Source organism: Bos taurus, chromosome 22, assembly GCF_002263795.3.
Source record: "Bos taurus isolate L1 Dominette 01449 registration number 42190680 breed Hereford chromosome 22, ARS-UCD2.0, whole genome shotgun sequence".
Classification (NCBI taxonomy): Eukaryota; Metazoa; Chordata; class Mammalia; order Artiodactyla; family Bovidae; genus Bos; species Bos taurus.
The window spans coordinates 59,170,142-59,188,980 of NC_037349.1; the positions used below are offsets into that span (position 1 = coordinate 59,170,142).

Genomic DNA, 18,839 nt, shown 5'->3' on the forward strand with positions numbered 1-18,839 from the left:
CCAAGGAGTAAGCGTCTTTTAATTTCGTGGCTGCAGTCACCATCTGCAGTGATTTGGGAGCCCCAAAAAATAAAGTCTGACACAGTTTCCCCATCTATTTCCCATGAAGTGAAGGGACCAGATGCCATGATCTTCAAACTTTTTCACTCTCCACTTTCACTTTCATCAAGAGGCTTTTTAGTTCCTCTTCACTACCTGGAATTGAGGCCCCTTGAAGCCAAGTCCAAGACACACAGTAAGTCGATCCCCCCGCCCTGCGCCCCACCCCTGGCCCCTGCTCTGTGCAGGGGCTGAGTGTGGTGAGGGAGCAGAAAACAGAGCTCCCACACCACTAAGGTGGGTGTTGGAACACCTCCCTCTGGGGCTACCTTGAGGCCAAGGTCTCTGCAGCCTTCCTCGGGGTGCCAGGCACACAAAGCGTGTTTCTTCACCTGCAGGGCGTGGGACCCACCCACGCTCGGCTGAAGGCAACTTGGGCAGAGTTGAGGAGGGGCCTGTGGGTAGAGTGAAGGCCCCTGGGAGAGCACGGGTCCGATCTTCACGGGTTTACTGTAGGCCGCAAAGGCTTCCTCCAATCGCAGGAGCCGCTCTGCAGTGCGCAGCACAGGTTCTCACTGCAGTGGCTTCTCCCGTTGCAGAGCACGGGCTACACAACACAGGCTCGGCAGCTGTGGCCCACGAGCTTACTTCCTCCACGGCACACAGCATCTTCCTGGACCAGCGGTAGAACCTGCGTCTCCTCATTGGCGGGTGGATTTTTAACCACTGGACAACCAGGGAAGTCCTGGGTGGGTGGTTTTAAGGAAGAGCAGTTTGGATGACAAGGTCCCATGTGGGCATGGGAGGATAAAATGAGTTGAAGAAGTGAGACCGGATTGCAGGTAACAGAAACACAAGGCAAACTAGCTTATGTAAAAAGCAGGCGTCGGCTCCTGAAACAGCCGGGTCTAAGTAGCTTCAGGCACAACTGGCTCTGGACCTTGCATTAATGTCCTTAGGTATCTGTTTCTCTGTGTGCTGGCTCCCGCTCTCTCTGCCGTGGCCTCTTTTTCAGGCGGGCATTCTCCGAGTGGCGACAAGGGTGGCCGCCCGCGGCTCTGGCCAATGCCCCTGCCCTTAGCGGTCCTGGGCGGAAGAGCACCTCTCTCATTACTTCCAGATTGACTCATTGAGGTCAAAAACTCATCTCACCAATCGTTGTGGCCAGGCAACAGATTAAAGAATCATCAGCTAGGTCTCTGGTCATGTGACCATCCTTGGGACTGGAAGGTTCAGACCCCAGAGCATTGTGGCTGGACAACACGGGGCATGACTGTCCCTGGGAGAAAATCAAAGTGCTTTGTATCATCAGAAGAGGCGTGCCAGTGCTCTTGGAGAAACAGGCGTCAGCGTGGAAAAGGCAACAAGCCAGGGGCCAAGCCTTCAAAGAGCAGAGGGGAGGGAGTGAAAGGAGAGGTGGGGGTGGCATCAGAGCTGGAGGCCACTGGGAGAACTGGGTGGTGAGCAGCGCAGGGCCGATTTAGGAGGGAAGTCTGCAAAGACCGTGCAGAACGGCTCACCTGCAGGGCCACTTGGGGGTGTGGAGCTGGAGGGAGGTCGTCAAAGGGTGGAGTTAGCAAGGGGAGGAGCTTGGGTCAGGGGGAGCTCTGCAAGGGAAAGCTGCTTGGTGTGAAGAACTTGGCCAGAAGAGGCAGAGTTCACTGCCCCGTCACCACCCCTCCAAGGGCCACCTGGGAGAGGGCCAGAGAGCCAGGCCCCAGCCAGAGGCTGACTTGGACAGCTGGGGTGAGCCCAAGTGGCATCTGGTTCAGGGAGAGAGGGTGGAATCTGAGGGCTCACGTTTAGTGGGTCAGGAGCACCATCCCCTGGACCCTGGGGAGGCCAAGGTCTCTCAGGGCTGCTAGCTGTTGGTGACCTACTGGCTGGCTCTGCAGACAGCTTGGGACTGGCCCGGTCTGGCACACTGGCCCTGCAGCAGAGTACTGGGCACACTGCCCCCCAATCAGAGTTGCAAAGTAGATGAAGCTGTAGCCAAAACCTGGGCTGGCAGGGTGGGTGTTTTTCCCTTAGAATCCAGACAGCCACTGCCAAGTCCAGCATTCCTCCTCCTCCCCAACGGCGGCCTGGTCACTTTAGAGAGGATGACGTGGTTCCCTCCCACCCCCAGCAAAAGCGTGGGCAGGGCCTGCACCTGAACTAGCTTGGCCCAGGACAGAGCTGGGCGCTAACACTGGCAGCTGGCCCTGCAGCAGGAGGCAGTGCGGACCCCCAGCAGGGCCGGGAGAGGTCAAGTGGGTCTGGATGGCCGTTTGCCCAGCGTGTGGAGGGTCTGTGCTGTTACCCCTCCCTCTGTTCCAGAGGGCAGTGGCTGCCAGGCGGCAGTCAAGGAACTTGCTGTACCAGGATTCTCTGCGGCTCTCATCTAGCCCCAGCCCAGGCTTGCTCTGCCTGGTCTGTACATATGCACTATTCTGGAATGTTCGCTGGCTTCCCCATCGCTCCAGTTCTCTCGTTTTGCAGAGCTGTCCCTTCATAGGAACATATTAAAATAGGCCTCAGCTTAGTACCCGACTTGGACCAACAACTATTTCATATGCTGAACACAAAGGGGTGGGGGCCTCCCAAGGCCGTCTCATTCCTGCCAATTTACCCTTAACTCTGGATCCCACATAGGCTCCAGATTTACAAGCTCCAGGAGGGTCAGCCTTGCTCAGACCACTTCTTGCATCACGGCGGGTCAGCCTGGGTCCGCTGTCCATCACATCAACAGGGAGCCTCACAACTCCAGAAGGCCCACCCTGCAGCGACTAAGAGCAGAGCCCCGCAGAGTCCCTCCTGCTCCCCCAGCCCCCGGGCGGTGGGCGAAAACGCCATTCTACCCAGCTTCTGGGACCAACCGCCCAGCTCCCCGCCTGCGTCTCTAACGGACTTGGCGCGCAGGGGACCCTCCGCTACCCATCCAGCCCAAGCTCAAGCCCCGCGGCGGCCGCGCCCAGCCTTACTCCACTCGAAGACGACAAGAACGGTTGAAAGGTTTAAACAATTTATTTTGTCCCAAAAATGGAGACCGGAGAAAAAGCCACGCGCGCTCCCGCGCCATTACCCGGCGCGCGCCCGGAGGCGGGAAGGGCTGCGCCGCCGTGGCGTCCTCGCGCGCAGGGCCGGGGCGGGCAGGCGCAACCCGGCCATTGGCGCCCCGGAGCCGGTAACCAAGGCGACAGCCCAGGCCAAGCGCGAGAGCCAATAAGGGCGTCGCCAGGGCCGTTTCAAAAATCTAAAGCAAACAATAATCGGGGAAAAAAAAAAAAAAAATACTCCCACGTTGGGGGATGGGCAGGCCGGCACGGCCCGGGCCCACTGTTGTCGGAGCGCGCACGGCCGTTCGGGCTCCGCGCAAAACCTACGTGCACTCGGGGTGGAAAAGTGGGCGCCAGGGCCCCGCGCTCACTTGCGGCCCTTGGGCACTTTGGGGACGCTGGGCTTGGCCGCCTTCTTCACCTTCTTGCCACCCGCGGCCGCCGCCTTCTTGGCCTTGCTGCCTTTGTCCTTCTTGGAAGCAGCGCCCTTCTTGTGCGAGCGCTTCTCGGGCTGTGGGCCCTTAGCCGGCTTCTTGTCCGCGCGTCGCGGGGCGGCCGCGCCTGGGGCCGCCTTCTTGGCCTTGTGCGCAGCGGGCGCTGGGGCAGAAGCGGGCGCCGGGGCTCCGCGCCGCTCGCCGCCGCCACCCTCCAGCTTCTTGCGGTTGAGCTTGAAGGAGCCGTTGGCGCCGGTGCCCTTCACCTGCAGCAGGGTGTCGTTCTGCACCAGCGCCTTGATGGAGTACTTGAGGTAGGTGCGCCCGTTTTGCTGGTCGAACCATGCCACCTTCTTGGCCTCCGCGTAGATCTTGGCCAGCGATGAGCCGTTGCGCTCGCCTAACCGGCGGATGGTCTCCACCACCAGTTGGCTGTACTTGCCCGGCTGATTCTTCTTTTTGCTATTCTTCCTCTTCTTTGACGGAGACAATGCGGCCGAGCCTCCGGCCTTCGCCGCCTTCTTGGCCGCCCCCTCGGCAGTCGTCAGCGGCAGGGCCTCTTCGAGCTCCACAGACATAGTGGCGAGCGGGTTGGTGGCGGGCGGGGCGCGGAAACCCGGGGGCCGCGCCGGGAAAAGAAAGGCGAGGGGCCGCGGGGGCGCCGGGGGGCTGGGGGCTCGCGGCGGCTCCAGGCGGGAGCGGCCGCGGCCGGGCCTGGGGCCGGGCGGCAGGGCTGGGGTGGGGGCCGGGCCGGCCGGAGCGGGGGTCCCGAATCGGGACCGGAGGCGGGGTTGGCGCGGGAGCGATCGGAACGCAGGAGTCCGGCGCGAAGTGGCCGGAGCAGGGACAGTCTGGGAGCCGGGAAGTCGGCCTAGCAAGCTGCCGCCACCGCTGCCTACACCGGAACTCGCTGGGCGTGCGCGCTGCGCTCTGGCGGGGAGGGCGCTGCGCTCCCCTTTTATGGCTCCACGGCGGACCACGTTGAGAACAACAACAGCCTGGTCCGGGGCCGGCGCCAACTTGTGCTTCTTGGAGCCCCTTCCCCGGCCGCTGGCTTCCCAGACCCGGCCTCCCCGGCACCGCCGTGCGCGCCGCAGTGCACCCTGGACAGGGCCCGAGCCCGCTGCGCGATGGAGAGGCGGCCCGCGCCCAGGGAGGGCTCGCTAGAGGCGGACGGAGGGGCGCACCCTAGGCTGAGGGAGCGCGAGAGGAGGGGGGCACCCCGTTTGAGGCCGAATAGCGCGGGCCCCCAGGGGGACCCCGCAGCCCGGAGCTCCGCAGCTGACAGCCAAGAGTGCTCCACGGGCCCCCAAGCCCAGATCGCGTCCAGGGGACCCCGGGCCTGCCCGCTGGACGAGCTTTAATTTGTCCGAACTAACACAGGGCACGCCCTCGCGCGGTCGGCTGGGGCAGTGTGGAAGGAGCCGGGACGCTTCGAGGGGGGTCTCCGCCTGAGTGCAAGGGGAGGGCGGATGCAGGCGCTTTCCTTTGCGCACCCGAGGCTTTCTTAGGCCTCGAGGGCCCAGGGCACCACGCGGGAGGCGGCGGGGAGGACTGCAGGTGCTTCTCTGGGGACATTTCCTAGGCGTCCCCCCCCCGCCCCCCGGCCGCCGCCGTGGATGCTACAAGTGCCCCCATTTTGTGGTGCGAAGTAGCTTCCACCTTTACCCCAGAGCCACAAGGCGGCTCCGGCGGGGGCGAGGGGAGGCGCTGGCCCCGGGAGGATTTCCCAAGGAGGATGAGGGAGGGGAGCGGATCCTCGTTCTGGGCACACCCCCCCCCCCACACACACACACACTCCGTGTGGGGAGCGCAGTTGAGAGCGGGGACACTCTCTCTGGGTACCAGGCAGAAGCTTGTGTAAGTTGGCGGCCCTGCCGCTGGGTCCAGTCCTGGGGGTGAGCAGGCGGCGTCGGACCATCTTTCTCCAAGCCAAAGGAGCCCTCACTTGGGAAAAGCTGAGACACGTAGAGACGCTCCAGGAGGAGGGTGGATCCCTTTTAGGGTGAGTGATTTAGGCCCGATCCTGCGCCCTGCAGTCTCCTGAGGCCCAAGCATGGAGGAGGGGCTGACGGGACGGAGTAGGGGCGTAGAGCAGAACCGCGGGCCCCTCAGAGGTCTGGCACCCCTGCCCCAGCGTTTGCCCGGCCGGCCCCGCGTGCTCTCCAACAAGCGGCGGTTATAATAAGCCCCAGGGGTGAAGGACTTTGAGCCAGGGAAATGTGAGGCTGGTGGGATTTGCAGGGGGATGGAGGAGGTCAGGTGCTGGGAGCCACAAATGGGGGCAGTGAGTACATCCAGCAGGAGAGAGAAGGAAGATGAGTCTCAGCGTGGGCTCCTGCGGAGAAGCCGAGCCCCTTCCAGCCCAGCGGCTGGGAGCCCTGAGTCCAGGGGGGAATGGGGAGCAGTGGTCAGGGGCCCTCGGACACACAGGGCTTGAGCGAAGACCTCGGGTTCCAGAGATGCAAGGTGTGTGCAGGGCGAGAGGCTGCGAGATGGAGACCCCTTGTCCCCCTCAGGATGCACGGAGGTGGAGAGTGAGCAGGGGCACCCGGGAGACAGCTAGCCCAGGGCAACCAGGTGACAGGCGAGAGGGACTCAGGTCAAAGGGAGAACAGAGGGCGAGGCCCCCGAGGGGACCCCAGACTGAAACCTGCTCATCCTGTGGGGGCGGGGGATGGGCTGAAAATGTGAAGCCGCTTGCAGCAGCAGGCAGGGCTGGGTGAGGGCCCTCTCCCCCGGGAAGGGGAGGGTGTGGGCTGGCAGGAGACAGTGGCTGTCCTCTGGAGACAGAGGAAGAACCATCATCAGAGAGGAGGGGACCAGGCATGGCCCGGGCCCTGGAGATTGAGAGAATTTCTAGAACTGAGGACCTGTCTACCCAGGGCAGCCCCTCAGGAAACTGGTTGAACTTGAACCGACAGGCCAGCTTCCGACTTCTCAGAACCTCTGCCTGGACTTTGCCTGTTCAGCCCAGTGTATTTTAAAAGGCGAAATTTAAAAATCAGGCCATTTCACACAAAAATGCAGTCCAGATTTCAAATTTCCCTTTTTAAAAAAATCTGCAGATTGGACCTGGGTCGGGGCAGAAGCGGGGTGGGAGCTGAGTAACAATGGGCTGATGTCCAGCACCTGATCGGCGAGGAGGGGGTGGGCAGGAGTAGGGGGAAGGCTCTGCGGCCTAGGGGGAGGCCTGGCCATACCAAGAGGAGTAGAGGACTCAGAGCAGAGAGTGGACACATGCAGGCCGGGCAGCGCAGCCCAGACCACCAGGAGGATGTGGCGGACATGCTCCAGAGGCCCCTCCAGCCCGGTGGGCCCCGGGGCTTGGGGGCACCAACTCTGGGCTCCAGGAGCTGGTGGGACGGAGTGGTTTCCTCCCACTGACCTCAGCATACAGATGAGGAAACAGAGGACTGGACCCACGCCTTCAGGAAGGTGTAGTCTGTGAACCCCACACTCCCGGGAGCCGCCTGCCACCCCTGTAAGGACAGGACAGGTGGCAAAGGCCTCCGGTGGCCAATGGAAGAATGACGAAACGCCAGGAAAGGGGCCTCTGCAATTGGCCAGGGCCTGGGGTCCTGCTGCTCCAAACACCATCCATACACTGGTGACCCCCATCTCTCTCCTGAGCAGCAGACAGCGGCTGCCCACATCCCTTCCGGGGGGTCTGAAGTGTCTCTTCTGTGTCTCCCATTTTCTCTGGCAGTCCCGCTCTCCCCCACACTTGCAGAGAGCGGGGGGCCGCTCCCCCCCCCACCGTCCCACCCTCTGGCTCTGGCCTTTTTGTTCCTTGCCGGGACTCCCGCTTGGGGCCTTGGCACAGCCATGGGGCTGGCCCTTTTCCTCCAGAATCCATTCAGAGCTGCCTCCAGGCCCACCGCCCCGCTTTATTTTCCTCATAGCACTGATCCTTATCTGACCCTATGTTGCCTATTTGTAGGGGGCGGGGGGGCCCTCTGAGCGCAGCTGACCTGGCCCTGTTCCCTGGGGCCCTGTTCCCTGGGGCACACCCTGCAGCAGAATGTGGTTGGGCCTGGACCCCCGCTCCCCCACACACTCCCCGTGTAACCCACCTGCCTGGGCCCTGGGCCAGCTCTGTCACCACCCCTGTAGGAGTCCACACACACACACACAGTTTCTGACAGCCTAGGATGGGGCCCCAGGCGTGAGGCCGAGAGGTCTGAGGGGTCGCAGCCCCTGTGGGAAAGGCCCAGCAGGCTCCGGGGGTAACAAGAGGCTCTGTCTCCCCACACTGTTTTAGACAGGAGGCTGGCTCTAGCCTGGGCCCGCTTTGGGGTTTAAAATGGAAGAGGCCTTAGGTGCTTTTTAGTATCTAAGGGGAAATGGGGGAATTCACCAGGTGTGACGGTGGGGAAAGGTCGCCTTTAAGATGCAAATGTGTATTGTGAAGCCCTGAATGGGGGTGCTCTGGGGGTCTCTGGTCTCCCCCCTCCCCGCCAGCGGCAGGCGGGCCACCTGTGGAGAGCGGACGCTCTTGCTGAGGCAGGACAAGGGACTGAGAGGCCCCCACGCCCTGTCCCCAGGGGCAGTGGAGCGAGCCCGGAGCCCCGGCTGCCCACCCACCTCCACTTCCCCTTGGGGGGCTCCCCCCCACCTGCTGCAGACACCCCCAAAGTGCAGCTGTGCTTAGAAGACAGCGTGTAAAGAAAGGATGGGCGCTGCTCAGTGTGCAAGGACCCACTACTGCCGGGCGCGGTGTGTCGGGGTCCCAGTGAGGGAGGCTCGTCTGGGGGTGGGGGGTCCTGAGAACGAGGGGCGTGAAGTGACAGCCCCCCCACCGGAGCCGACAGCTGACGCGGGGCCTGGCAGGTGGTGCTGTTCCCGTGGACGTGAGCAGAGGCTTGTGTCTCGGAGCGTCCCCCCAGCTTCCCGTAGCCCGCTCTGCCAGAGCTGGGGACCCGCTGGGCCACACCGCCCACTCAGCCACACCGCCTTCTCCAGGCCTTTTACGTCTTTTTCCTTTAAGAGCCCTTTTTCTTAGTGAAGTTATTCGTGGTATAAAACCCGACTGGGGGAACAAGGCTGTGAAGTGACAACCGAGGGGCGCGTCTCGGCTCTGGACACTGGTCCGCGTCCGGGGGCCTGTGCCCGGCTGGTCGTGCCCTTGGGGCAGGCCGGGCGGTTGCTGATGTGTTTCCCTGACTGTCCTTTGTTCACCAGCCCAGAACGAGCCTCCAGATTCACTCTTACAAATCCACTTAAGTGTTGATGCCCTGTGACCCGGCAGGCTTCCAAGTGCGCTCCCCAACCCACGTCCCCCGTGAGCACCCATCCTGGGCCTTGTGAGTCCACCTGGCCTGGCCTGCGTGTGCATCTCCCCACTCCATCCCCACACCACACTTCAGGTACAGCCATCGGGCCAACCCTGGTGACCTGGATGCCTCCTTGGGGCTTCCTGGCTCCCCCATCGATTTCAGCCTTTTGGGGGCTTGGATGGCCCAGCATCCTGCCCCTCACAGCCTGGCTCTGCCCCACCCTCCTCTTCTTCCTTCTTCCTTCAGCCACAGCCCTGCCTCCCCGAGGTGCCTCCCCTGTGGGGATCTCTGCCCAGCCAGGGGCAGGGAGGGGGGCAGGCTCTGGGAAGACAGTGGTGCTGAGTGGCCTTTGAGCCATGATTGTGGGCACGGCGGCCCAGGAGAGGCTGGCTCCCGCCTCCCTGAGGGGCCTCCCCTGCAGGGGGATCGCTGCCCGGCAGAGGGGGGCAGGCTCAGGGGACAGTGGCGCTGAGTGACCTTCGAGCCATGTTCCACGGACAGGGAGGCCCAGGAGAGGCTGGCCCCTTGCCTGTTTGCCTCCCTCCTCCGGCTGGGTTCCCTGGGGGGTGAGCTGGACCATGCTCCAGGGAGGCCAAGGCCGGAACTGTTGTCCGGCCTCGGCAGTATTTAACATCTCTTCTCCATGGGGCCCCGGGGATTGAGGCCGAGGGGCTGGGGCAAGGTTGCGTCCAGACACTGTTCTGGTAGGGACACCGGGGCCAGGGCAGAGCCTGACAAGCAGAGAAACCATCTTCCAGTGTCGCCCCACTGGCAAGGTCCCCCCGGCCAGGGAAGATGGCAAAGCATCTGCTGTTCCCCTCATTTCAAGGAGCGGCGCCACCCCCCTTCTAGCACTAGGTCTTGGTTTTATCCCGTTAATCGCTCTCTGAGATTGCCCTGTCTTGTGCCTGTCACCCCCACGAGAGCAGGGATGCTCTCAAGCCATGCTGCACGGGGCCTGACACATAGTAGGCCCTCAATAAATATTTGTTGAATGAATGAAATGGGAGTCCAAGCTGGGCGGGCTTAGGGTTAGCACGAGGGCCGGCAAGGCTCACAGAAGCTCATCTCAGAGCGATCAGGCTTGCCCAGTCCTGGGGATCCTGACTTCTTTCCTGATCTAGAACCAACCCCAGCTGCCCTGAAAGCTCCCTAACTGCCACTTTCTGGGGGTGCCCCTCCTCCTGCCCACCACCCCTCGCTTCCTCCCTACCAGAGCCCTTTGAAGAGGAGAGTGGGAGCTTGTTGCTTTCCCACTCAGGGTACCCCGCCCTGGCCACAGCATCCGGGCCCTGCTGACCTCTTCGACTTTATATCCCTGGCTCATCTGCCCTCCCTTCCACAGCCCGCTTCCCACCCCAGCTGCTTCAACCCTGGTCACCCCAATTCCTTCTCCCATTTTCTCTAGCTAAATTATCTTCTGCTTTAACATCTGCCCCCAAGACCCTTCTGTCTTGTGTAGCCTCGAATATGAGACTAGAAGGGGCTCTAACTGCTATTTCAGAAGACAGGTACATGGGGACCCATTGGGAAAATGAAGAGGCCAGCAAAGCCCACCAGAGAACACCTTCTCCTAACTTGAGAGCCTGACATACACAGCTCTCCAAAACTGAGCTCCCCTCCGCTCCGCTCATCAGCCACTGCTTCTTGAAGGAGGTGGCCCCCTGAATGCTTTGGGAGCATTCTCGATGGGTTCAGGGGATGGGATCCCCTGGGACCTGAAGAAGCTGAGGTACAAGCTGCAGGGAAGGGGCCAAGCCCACCCAGGGTTTCTGGGTTGTGCTCCAAGTCTTATTCCCAGTCCAGTGCTCTTGCCCTTCCTGACCTCTCATCTGGCCAGTTAGCTGGGGATGGGGAAGGGATGGGGAGACCAGGCCAGGCCAGGCCCCTGGATGAGGACGGACATTGGCCATGTGCCCGCCTTGTCTGGGTGAGAAGGCTGTCCTTTGGGGCCAGGCCCCAGAACCTGGGAATATCGGGAGGGGACCTGGGGGAGAGCCCGAGCTGTCTCCTGGCCTCTGAGCTCACCCTGGACCTGTCCACCAGGCACTACCAGCCCCAGAAGACCGAGAAAGCCTCCGAGTGGGTCTCCCTGTGGCCAGATCTTCACAGAAGCCACCGTTTTCTCAGAGCCCCCACTGGGCCCCATCAGATCCTGCCCATCCCTCCTTAAACTTAAACCCTCAGGCTCTTTCCCATCGCACTTAGAATAAAATCCAAGCGTGCTGCCTTGCTGTCCTGCCCTGCATCGCGTCCCCAACCCGCCCCTCCACTTGGGGCTTTTGTGCTGGTGAGCCCTCCTTCGCCTCCCATTCTTGCCAATCATGTGAATACCACCTCCTCCGGGAAGCCCTCCCTGAGCACCCCATCTGAAGTAGGGCCATCCACCCCCCACCGTCTTTCACTTTTCCAGGTTTGTGTTTTTTTTTTTTTTTTTCCAAAGCACATGTCACTACTGTAGCTTCTGCATTTATAGCTTAAGTCTCTCTTCCCCACCCAGCTTCTGCTTGTCTGGCTTGTGGGTCACCGGACCCTTTGTAGGCGGCACACAGTAGATGCTCAGTAAAAGTTTGTGTGAATCAATGAGGAGAAAGGGCCCTGACTAGGAGGAGTTCGGAGACGTGGCCTCTCCTCTCTGCCCCCAGAGCGCGGGGAGCTAGACGGCCTCTCCCCCTGCCGCACACACACACCCCAGGCCTGCGAGGGGCTAGCAGCGGCCCCAAGCAGAGGAAGGAGCATTTCCAACGGGACGCTTGTGGCCTGGAGGCCTGGGCCGGGGGCTCCGGGGACTTGGGGGCAGCCTTCCGTGTGGGCAGGACAGCCATCACCCGCGGAGAGGGTAGCGGCCGCGGCCGGCGGAGGCCTCTGGGGACAGAAGGGGAAGGGTCCCCGGGGTGGGGACGCTCGTCTCTGCCCGAGGGACGCGGGAGCGGACGCCCAGCCTCCGCGTTTTCCCCAAGTACCCCTGGCCCTTCGCGCCCGCCCGCCCGCCCGCCTCCAGCCGCGCGGGAGGTCTGAGCCGCGGGCCGCAGGCGGGCGTTGGGCGCGCGTCCCCGCGGCCGTCTCCGTGGAGACCGCGCGCGCCTTCCAACCGGCCTCCCGCGGCGCGGGGGCGCGCGCGCGCGCCCCGGGCGGGGCCGGCCCGGGGAGGGGCCTGGGGGCCTCCCGGGCGACGCGGGCTCGCGAGGCCGCTGAGGGAGCAGCTCTGGGAAAGGCACTGACCCAGAGCGGGCGATCTGGACCCTCGGTGGCGACGGACCCTCGGCGGCTTGTGCAGGGCCGCTCTGGAGGCGGCTCTGCGGTGCGGGTCCGTGCGGACACCCCGCCCTGCCGGCCCCCACCGCGGTCTCTGAGCTCTGTGGTCTCCGAGAACGGCCTGGGCCCCTCTGCCCTCGCCCGGGGACCAGCCGCGGGTTCCTCACAAGACACCCCTACCCTCTACACACACACAGACACACACACACACACGTGTAGATGTCCACAGCGACTGGTGTCCTCAGAGGACACCCCTACACACACACACACACATACACACACACACACACACACACACACACACACACACACGTGTAGATGTCCACAGCGACTGGTGTCCTCAGAGGACACCCCTACACACACACACACACACACGTGATGTCCACAGCCCCACTGGAGACTGGCCACCTGGAGGCTGGCTTCTCTGGGCAGCTGGCAGGTGACAGCCGGCGCGCACCTGACCTGCGGCCACTCCAGCCAGCAGAGCTGGCTTCCAGAGCGCCCTCTTGCCCGTCCTCACCGCCCTTGCCTGGTGCTGCCTTCAGGGACGTACAGTCGGCACCTGCTGGCCTTGGCCGGTCGGGAATCCTGCCCCCACCGCTGTGGGGCTGTGGACCCCAGGGACCAGGGCGTCGCAAACTCAGCTGATGGTGAGCCACCAGAGCTGCGTCCTCACTGGGGTGCCCCCACACACCTCTGTGCCTCCTTGTCCTGCTCCCCGTTCTTCTGTCTGGATGCTGGTCTATTCACATTTTGTCCCAGGAAACTGAAAAACCCCACAAGAAAACCACAAAGCACCAATTGTATCTATCCCAGGGTCCACAAACATACAGGTAGAAAATACCAGTGAAAGAGGTGGTCTGCAAGGCCCGGTGGGCCCATAAGGGGGCAACTGAGAGCAGCCCCCGCTGCTACGCTAGGCGGAAGGCAGGCTCAGGGCTGCAAGACTCTGAAGACAAGTAGGAAAATGGTCTTGTTTAGTGTGTCATCTCTTGTGGTTTAAACATTTGTTGTCTAGTCACTAAGTCGTGTCTGACTCTGTGACCCCAGGGACTGCAGCCCGCCAGGCTCCTCTGGCATGGGATTCTCCAGGCCAGCATACTGGAGTGGGTTGCCATGGCCTCCTCCAGGGGATCTTCCCGACCCAGGAATCAAACCCGCGTCTCCTGCAGTGGCAGGCGGGTTCCTGACCGCTGGCTGAGCTGCCTGGGAAGCTCCCAAATGTACCTGGTACTTGAACGTTTGTATGTGCTGTGAAGCAGCACAGTCCGTCACAGTACACAGTTCCAGGATTTTTTTTTTTTGTCCTGATGAGGACTTTTTAAGACCTACCCTCATTGTGAAACTGTGTGGAGTCTGTAGTTAAATCCATTTCACCTGTAACCTGCCTTGACGCCTCAAGCTCATTTTAATTGTTGCTGCATAGTCACGTATCCTCCACGCAGCTCAGAGCCTAAACAACACGTCTGTGTGAGTTGTCCTCCAGGAACTCGGCTTCAGCTGCACCTGGTGTGAGCTGAGCTGTGGGACCACGGCCCCGCCGACTGGGCCGGCATGGGTGTCCACAGGGTGACCTTCTGAAGCTGCAGACCCTGGGACCTGGTTCCACCTGCGCAGACCCACAGTGGGACGCGATGCCTTTCCCCACCACCTTTCCCCACCACCTCTCCCTGCTGCTGCTTCCTGATTCCATCATGCCCCAGCCCCTTGCCTGCCGGGAGGTGCATTCTCCTGTCTCCATGCTTGGCTGCCTTGTGAATAAACCCTCAGACCTCGGCATCTCAGGCGTCTGGGTGGAGCATGGCTTGCTCCGCGTCAGGTAAGAGCTCGGTTCAGCGGTGTTAGCAGCTTCGCAATATGCAGGTAGTTGAGCGTGCTGAACGCCAGTCACCGTCACGGGCGTTACCGTCCCAGGACCTGGAAGCCTGTGCCTTCGACCCTTCACCCGCGTCTCCCACCCCACCCTCTACCTCTGGCAGCATCCAGTCTGGTCTGTTTGTCTGTGAGTTGGCTTATGTTTACATTTTTATTTATGTAATTCATTGTACTTTGCCCCAGTCGGCAGGCGGGATCTTAGTTCCCCAACTGGGGATGGAAACTTGGCTCCCCAACCAGGTGGCCCTGTGGTGGAAGCTCCGGAGCCCTAACCGCTGGGACTCCAGGGAAGTCCCTGGGGAAACTTCATAGTTGAATTTTTTGGAGTGCATTTCCTGCATCATTTGAGATGATCACGGTGGGTCTTCATCTTCACTCTATAAACACCATGCATTGACAGACTTCGCAGATTGCAGTCCAGGAATAAACGCCATTTGGCCACAGCGTACAGCCCTTTCGGTGTGCTCTGCTGCTGCTAAGTTGCTTCAGTCGTATCCGACTGTGCAACCCCATAGACGGCAGCCCACCAGGCTCTAGCAGTTTCCTTTTCAGGGGAAGGAGGCAGGGAAGCGATCCCCTGACAGGACTCAGGCGATGCCCAGGGCAACCTAAGCGGATGCCAGAGCTGGAGGGTCCCCTCGTCTCAAAAGGGACCTGGAGCGGGGGGTGAAGCCAGCAGCCCTGGGACAAGACGACCCCCAAACAGCCCTTCCAGGGGTGGAGGCGTGACTGGGGGGAGAGGGAGGGCGCCTTTCTGGGCTGACAGCTGTGCTGGCTTTTCATGCAGACCCCCACCTCGGTCGGTGGGCCTTTGCTCCCCTAAAGCTGGGGCTTTATTACACCCCTCACCCCTCCTCTTCCTCCCTGGACTCGCCGTTAACCCACGGACTAGACAAGACCCTGAGTGGGGGACGGCATTCCAGCACCGGCTCCTTCCCCTGGAGCTCCAGCAAAGCGACGAGTTCCCGGTGACAGGGAGTCCTCCCGCCGCGCCCCGTGAACCGAGGCAGGCCTCTGCCGGAGGAAGGAGGGCGGTGGGCCAGGCTGACGCTCGCGTCTCTTCTGGATGCCAGGAAAGCCGGCGGTTGGAGGGAAGCCGCCGGGCAGGGCAGCCACATCAGCTCCAGGCTCGCCAGGGCTTCGGCAGCACACGCTTCTCGGCTCATGCGAGCAGGCGCATGCGCGAAGACAGGCACGTGCGCTGGGACCGCAGCTAGGAGCCACTGGAGAATTGGCCTTTGCACATTTGAGAATTCTGGTGTGACGCACGTAGGGGCAGTGGACCCACGAAGTGGGAGTAGGGGTGCCAGCTGGGTGGTGATCGGGAGAGCTGGTGCGCGGCTGAAATCCTTCGGCGTTTAAAGCTGTCTTCGCTTCGGTTGTGCTGGGTCTTTGCTGCTGTGCAGGCTGCTCTCTACTTGCGGCGAGTGGGGGCTTCTCTTGTGGCGGAGCAGACGCTGTAGGCACCCGGGCTTCAGGAATGGTGGCGCGTGAGCCCACTTACTCCACAGCATGTGGGATCTTGGTTCCTGGACCAGGGACAGAAACCGTGTCCCCCGCGTCGGCGGGCGGATGCTCAGGCCCTGGAGCACCAGGGAAGCCCCGTCACACCGTCTTTGTCCGTCTGTCGGTGGTCGTTCAGGTCGTGTCCTTGTCTTGGCCACCACGAATACTGCTGTGCTGAAGTTGTGTTCAACTTGATTTGAAACAATTTTGTTCCGTTGCATGGTGAGAGCTGCCTCATCAGTATGCATTTTGAAAAAATCACTTGGTGACTTTTTGTGTAGGCGTGCGCGTGTCTTTCTATTCGCACTTCTGTTTGGACATGTGTGCCCAGGAGTGGGGTTGCTGGATGGGGTATTAATAGTAGTTGTATTTTTAGTTTTCTCAGGAGCTCCCATACTGTGCTCCACAGTGGCTGCGCCGATTTACAGTCAGGTCTTGAGTCCATTTCGAGTCTATTTTCGTATATGTTGTTAGGGAAGGTTCCCATTTCTTTTTTTGCACACAGCTGTCCGTTTTCCGAGTACCGTTTCTTGAAGAGGCTGCTTTCCTGCACTGTCTCTCTTCCCTCCCCTCGTCTAGAGTGACTGACCCCAGGGGTGCGGGTTTCTCTCTGCGCTGCTGCGTGTCCCACCTTCGTGTATTCCTGCCTCATGCCAGGGCCACTGCTGTTTTGATTACCGCAGGGTTGTACTGGGTTGGCCAAAATGTTCGTTTGTTTCTTTCTGTAACATGGCTCTGGTAGCACTCAATTGTCTTCATTTGAAACAATTTTGTTCCGTTGTATGGTGACAGCTGTCTCATCAGTATGCACTTTTAAAAAATCAAAATTGGTCAATTTTTGTGTAGCCATTTTAGTACTGAAGACAGGAGGGGAAGTCAGCAGCATTTTCAGCATATTGAAAGTGGAGTGAGAGTGGAGGTAAAAACACAACTGAAGCACGCGGAGAGCTTTGTGCAGCATATGGACAAAGTGCTGTGCCTGACCCAACGTGTCCAGGCGGTTTGTGAAGCTTCCTGCTGGAGATTTCTCCTTGCACGATGCTCCAGGGTTGGGTAGATCAGTTGAAGTTGATAGCAATCAAATCGAGACATTGAGAACAACCGATGTTTATACCATACGGGAGATAGCAGATATACTCCAAGTATCCTAATCAAGTGTCTTGAATATTCATTGGAAGGGCTGAAGCTGAAGCTGAAACTCCAGTACTTTGGCCACCTGATGAGAAGAGCTGACTCACTGGAAAAGACCCTGATGCTGGGAAAGATGGAAAGTGGGAGGAGAAGGGGACGACAGAGGATGAGATGGTTGGATGGCATCATTGACTCAATGCACATGAGTTTGAGCAAACTCCGGGAGTTGGTGATGGACAGGGAGGCCTGGCGTGCTGCAGTCCATGGGGTCGCAAAGAGTTGGACACGACTGAGCAACTGAACTGAACTGATCCTCATCAAGCCTTGAAAATCATCTGCACCAGCTTGGTTATGTTCATTGCTTTGATGTTTGGGTTCCACATAAGTTAAGTGAGAAAAAAACAAACGAACCCTTTTGACCATATTTCTGCATGCGATTTTCTACTGAAACATGATGAAGTGGGGAGTGAGAGAGTGATGAGAATGGTCTTGAGATAGTGTTTGTGATTGCACAGCACTGGGAGGGTCCTGAACTGCTGAACTGTGCCTCTTTAGGGGTGTGTGTACTGTTTTATTCATGTTTAAACTGCACCATCAGACACTGAACTTAAATACATGTTGGCCATATGTTCAGACTTTTGAAATAAAGATGGACAGGCAGCTTTCAGGGTGCAATGTGTTACACTGTGCCCAGTGTACTGAACAGAGCCTAAGCAGGGCTGGAACAAGTGCGTACCTTATGCATCTGCTGGCGGTGAGTGCAGGGACAAGCGCAGCACCTGGAGGAAAAGCCTGCTCAGGACTGAACAGAGGCCCTTGGCTGCTGTCAGAATCCACTGTCAGACCTTCAGACTTGGACAAACCATGGCGTCTGTCCATGTACAAAAAGTCCCGGATTCAGGACAGACGGGAGCTCAGCATAGATATTACGAGCTTGGCTCTGGCCAGTTAGGACTGGGGGTCAGGTCTGCAGCGAGCGCGGCTGGCTGGAGGTGGGGCGTGTGCAACTCCAGTCTGGGGTCTGTGGTCACAAAAGCATCCAGTCTAGAGACGGAACGCTGAGTGCTTTCTGCAGATCCCCACGCCCCCCTAGTTCCCAGACAAGTTCCGGGGACGCTCTTCTCAAGCGAATTGCGTTCACCTGCTTCAAACGGGTGAACCCCCTGCTCTGTGGGAAAGAACGTGGACTTGCCCAAGGGAGGCCTGGCTTCGCCCGTGGTCTCCAGGAGGCGCCCCACGTCGTCCGTGGCAGGCGTGTCTCTGGTTGGGGTGGGGCTGGCCACAGTGGGTCTGAGGCTGGAACCCCACCTGCGAGCGCTGGAGGCCGGCGGGGAAAGTCCGGCAATGCGAGCTGGGGCCAGGTAGAGGGTCCCGCCGTGTCCCGTGTGTCAGTTTTACGAGGCTGCACGACCAGGCGTGAGGGGGCCTCCCCTGGCCCCCCACCCCATGCTCACGGCCATCAGCTCATCAGCCCAGGCCCCATCCTGACACGGAGGCCGAGATGCTCCGTGGGCCGTCATCAGTCATTAACGGAGCCCCAGTAAACACTCTGGACACCAGGGCTACTGGGAGCTACTCTGTGTAGTGGGTCCTTTCGTCCCCTTAAACATAGCTTTCCCAGAGAAAAAGCTTTGAATTTTGATGGAGTCCAATTTATTGATTTTTTCCTTTTATAGAATATGCTTTTGGAGCCATGTTTGAGTTCTTCACCAAGCCTTAGGTCTTGAGTATTTTTTGAAAAGTTTCATAGTTTTACAGTTTATGATTCATTTGGAGTTAATTTTTGTGTCATGCACAAGGCTTAGGCGGAGTTTGTCCCTCAGGTAACATGCTGTGGGCTTTGGGCCGTCATGACTCAACACTGTCTGTGCTGTGAAATGACCCCCCCTTCGTCACGTGCACTGAAGCTTTTGTGATGAGAATATTAGGGTCTGCTCTCCCGGTGACTTTACACATGCAGATTTATAAACTAGTCGCCGGGCTGTAGGTGACCTGCCCAGGACTGACTCTGTAAAGGCCTTCCTAACCTCCCGACCCCTTCACCCATGCTCACTGCACATACCGACTCTGGTTCCCACTGTGTTCTCTGCATCTGTGAACTTGCGTTTTTACTGTTTTGTTCTCTAGATTCCACACGTTCAGGTTATGGGCAAAATTAGGGCAATTCATGTGGAACACATACTCCTTCACAGGGTGAGAGACTGGATCAGGGTCAGGCTCAAGGTCAGTTTCAAGGTAAAGATCCGGTTTGAGGTTAAGCATGAAGTCTACCTAAATTAGGG

At 60.0% G+C, this 18,839-nt stretch overlaps 1 protein-coding gene across 1 annotated transcript; it reads right to left on the minus strand.

The window, feature by feature from the left end:
- Nucleotides 1-3,026: 3,026 nt before the first annotated feature.
- Nucleotides 3,027-4,443, minus strand: H1-10 (H1.10 linker histone). The gene has a single exon (XM_002697143.7). The coding sequence runs from the start codon at nucleotides 4,087-4,089 to the stop codon at nucleotides 3,445-3,447; it is 645 nt and encodes a 214-aa protein (XP_002697189.1). The 5' UTR covers nucleotides 4,090-4,443; the 3' UTR covers nucleotides 3,027-3,444.
- Between the last annotated feature and the right edge of the window lie 14,396 nt (nucleotides 4,444-18,839).